General features: G+C 36.0%; 1 protein-coding gene across 1 annotated transcript in view; it reads left to right on the forward strand.

Annotated features, from left to right (window-relative positions):
* The window catches only part of LOC100634857 (uncharacterized), a 7,197-nt gene extending 5,679 nt beyond the window's left edge, over nucleotides 1-1,518 (forward strand). Inside the window, exons 17-23 of the mRNA XM_019996599.1 lie at nucleotides 162-261; nucleotides 308-475; nucleotides 529-629; nucleotides 724-849; nucleotides 898-1,018; nucleotides 1,086-1,157; nucleotides 1,205-1,518. Of these exons, the coding sequence (XP_019852158.1) occupies nucleotides 162-261; nucleotides 308-475; nucleotides 529-629; nucleotides 724-849; nucleotides 898-1,018; nucleotides 1,086-1,157; nucleotides 1,205-1,518 (1,002 nt within the window). The remainder of the gene's footprint in view (nucleotides 1-161; nucleotides 262-307; nucleotides 476-528; nucleotides 630-723; nucleotides 850-897; nucleotides 1,019-1,085; nucleotides 1,158-1,204) is intronic.
* Nucleotides 1,519-1,667: the final 149 nt, after the last annotated feature.

Here is a 1,667-nt window from a genome sequence, read left to right on the forward strand (position 1 = left end):
CTACACCGGTTGCACTGCATCCGTATCAGCTTAATCAACAAGATAAGCAGCGCTCTAAACAAACCTGCAGGTACATTGTACTTACCTCTTGTCTGTGGTGACTTGTTTTCTTCAGACTATATCATACACATAGTGTTTCATCTGCAATTGTGTGTGGTAAGCATTTAGTGAACCGTTCACTCTCTAAACTTCCATCAACTAATGTTGGAGGGATCAAGCAACTTCCTTCCCAGCCTTCACTTGATAAAGAAGACAACTCAGGTACACTTGCTGTTGTTTGAAACACTTTTTAAAATTTTCTCACTAGCTGCCTGGATATTGGATCTTTTGGCTCTTCCAACAAACTTTGTGACAAAGAAATTAAGAGAGCTCAAGACAGTCTTTCAAAATTCGTTTCACCATGCTCCATGCATTAAAGTATCAACAAAAGGTCCACTTACATTGAAAGATCTTCAAACTTTAACTCCAAGTCAAAGTATGCTGTATTACATGTACATGTATTCAGTAATATTATTATTTTTGGTTTAGGTTTAGCAGGTGATGATTGTTTGCCATTACCAATGCATCCACTTGTTGTTGGATATGATCATGAATGGATGAGTGTTTCACCTTTGTCCGTACCAACCTGGGTTAGTTAAATTTATGAGTATCTATTTACATGTATAATCTATGTGTATTGTAAATTAATATGCTTACAATTATGCTGCACTTACTTCATTGCAGGATAAGTTGCTGTTTGAACCATACTCAACTCCAAAGCACGTCATGTACTTAGTGGTGTGTCCTGGAGGAGAGACTACTTTGGATACAATTGTTAACTTTTTCAGGAACCTTAGCATAACTTATAAGGTATTATTGTTTCATTGCCAGTGTTGTTTTGATACAATTATATTTCAGACTTCGAGACTTGGTTGTCATGTTCCTTTTGATAAAGGAGAATGGGACGAAGGAATTGTAACGGGCAGTACTAGCAAAAGAAATACTGATGAGAAAGATGAGAAAACAATAACTATTAAAAGTAAGCTATTTTTATTACTTCTTTTATGTATGTACTTGTACTACATTGTAATTTGATTCTATTTAAGGTGAAAGCAAAAAGGAAGTTCCTTCTTCGTTGCCATCATCTAATTTACAGAAGATGTGTAAAGAAGTGATAAGTATGTTTCTGTGGTTTTGTTTATGTATTATTTGTCTGCTTATTCAGCTCCATTTCTATTAAATCTTCCATCTGACAAGGACAAGTTGCTAGAGAATACATCACATGATGTTCACATGAATAGACAGCTTGCAAGGCCTGTTCCTGTCTTCATTGTATTGTACATCGTCATGAAAGAAAGTGAGAACCGGGTTACAAAAGCATCTGGGAAAAAAGATGAAGTGATAAAGGTCATGAAAGCCATGTCTTCATTACTTTCAAATGAGCAATTGCCAGACTCAATTAAGAGTAGGATAGTTATACAAGTATGCTTCCATGTTAACTTGTACGACTATAAAATATCTCTCATTCTATTGTTATAGCCACTTGATGAATCAGAGCTAATTGGGCATCAGGCAAACTCCACTCATAATCTGCGTACCCTTGCCTTTTCTGTTTTTTCACGGTGTTCACCAAATGCTGAGGTTTCATCAGATTTTCATCATCTTACTGGTTTTGGACCGATTTCAGC

The sequence above is a fragment of the Amphimedon queenslandica genome, unplaced genomic scaffold (assembly GCF_000090795.2).
Source record: "Amphimedon queenslandica unplaced genomic scaffold, v1.1 AMPQUscaffold_13404, whole genome shotgun sequence".
In the NCBI taxonomy this organism is placed as follows: domain Eukaryota; kingdom Metazoa; phylum Porifera; class Demospongiae; order Haplosclerida; family Niphatidae; genus Amphimedon; species Amphimedon queenslandica.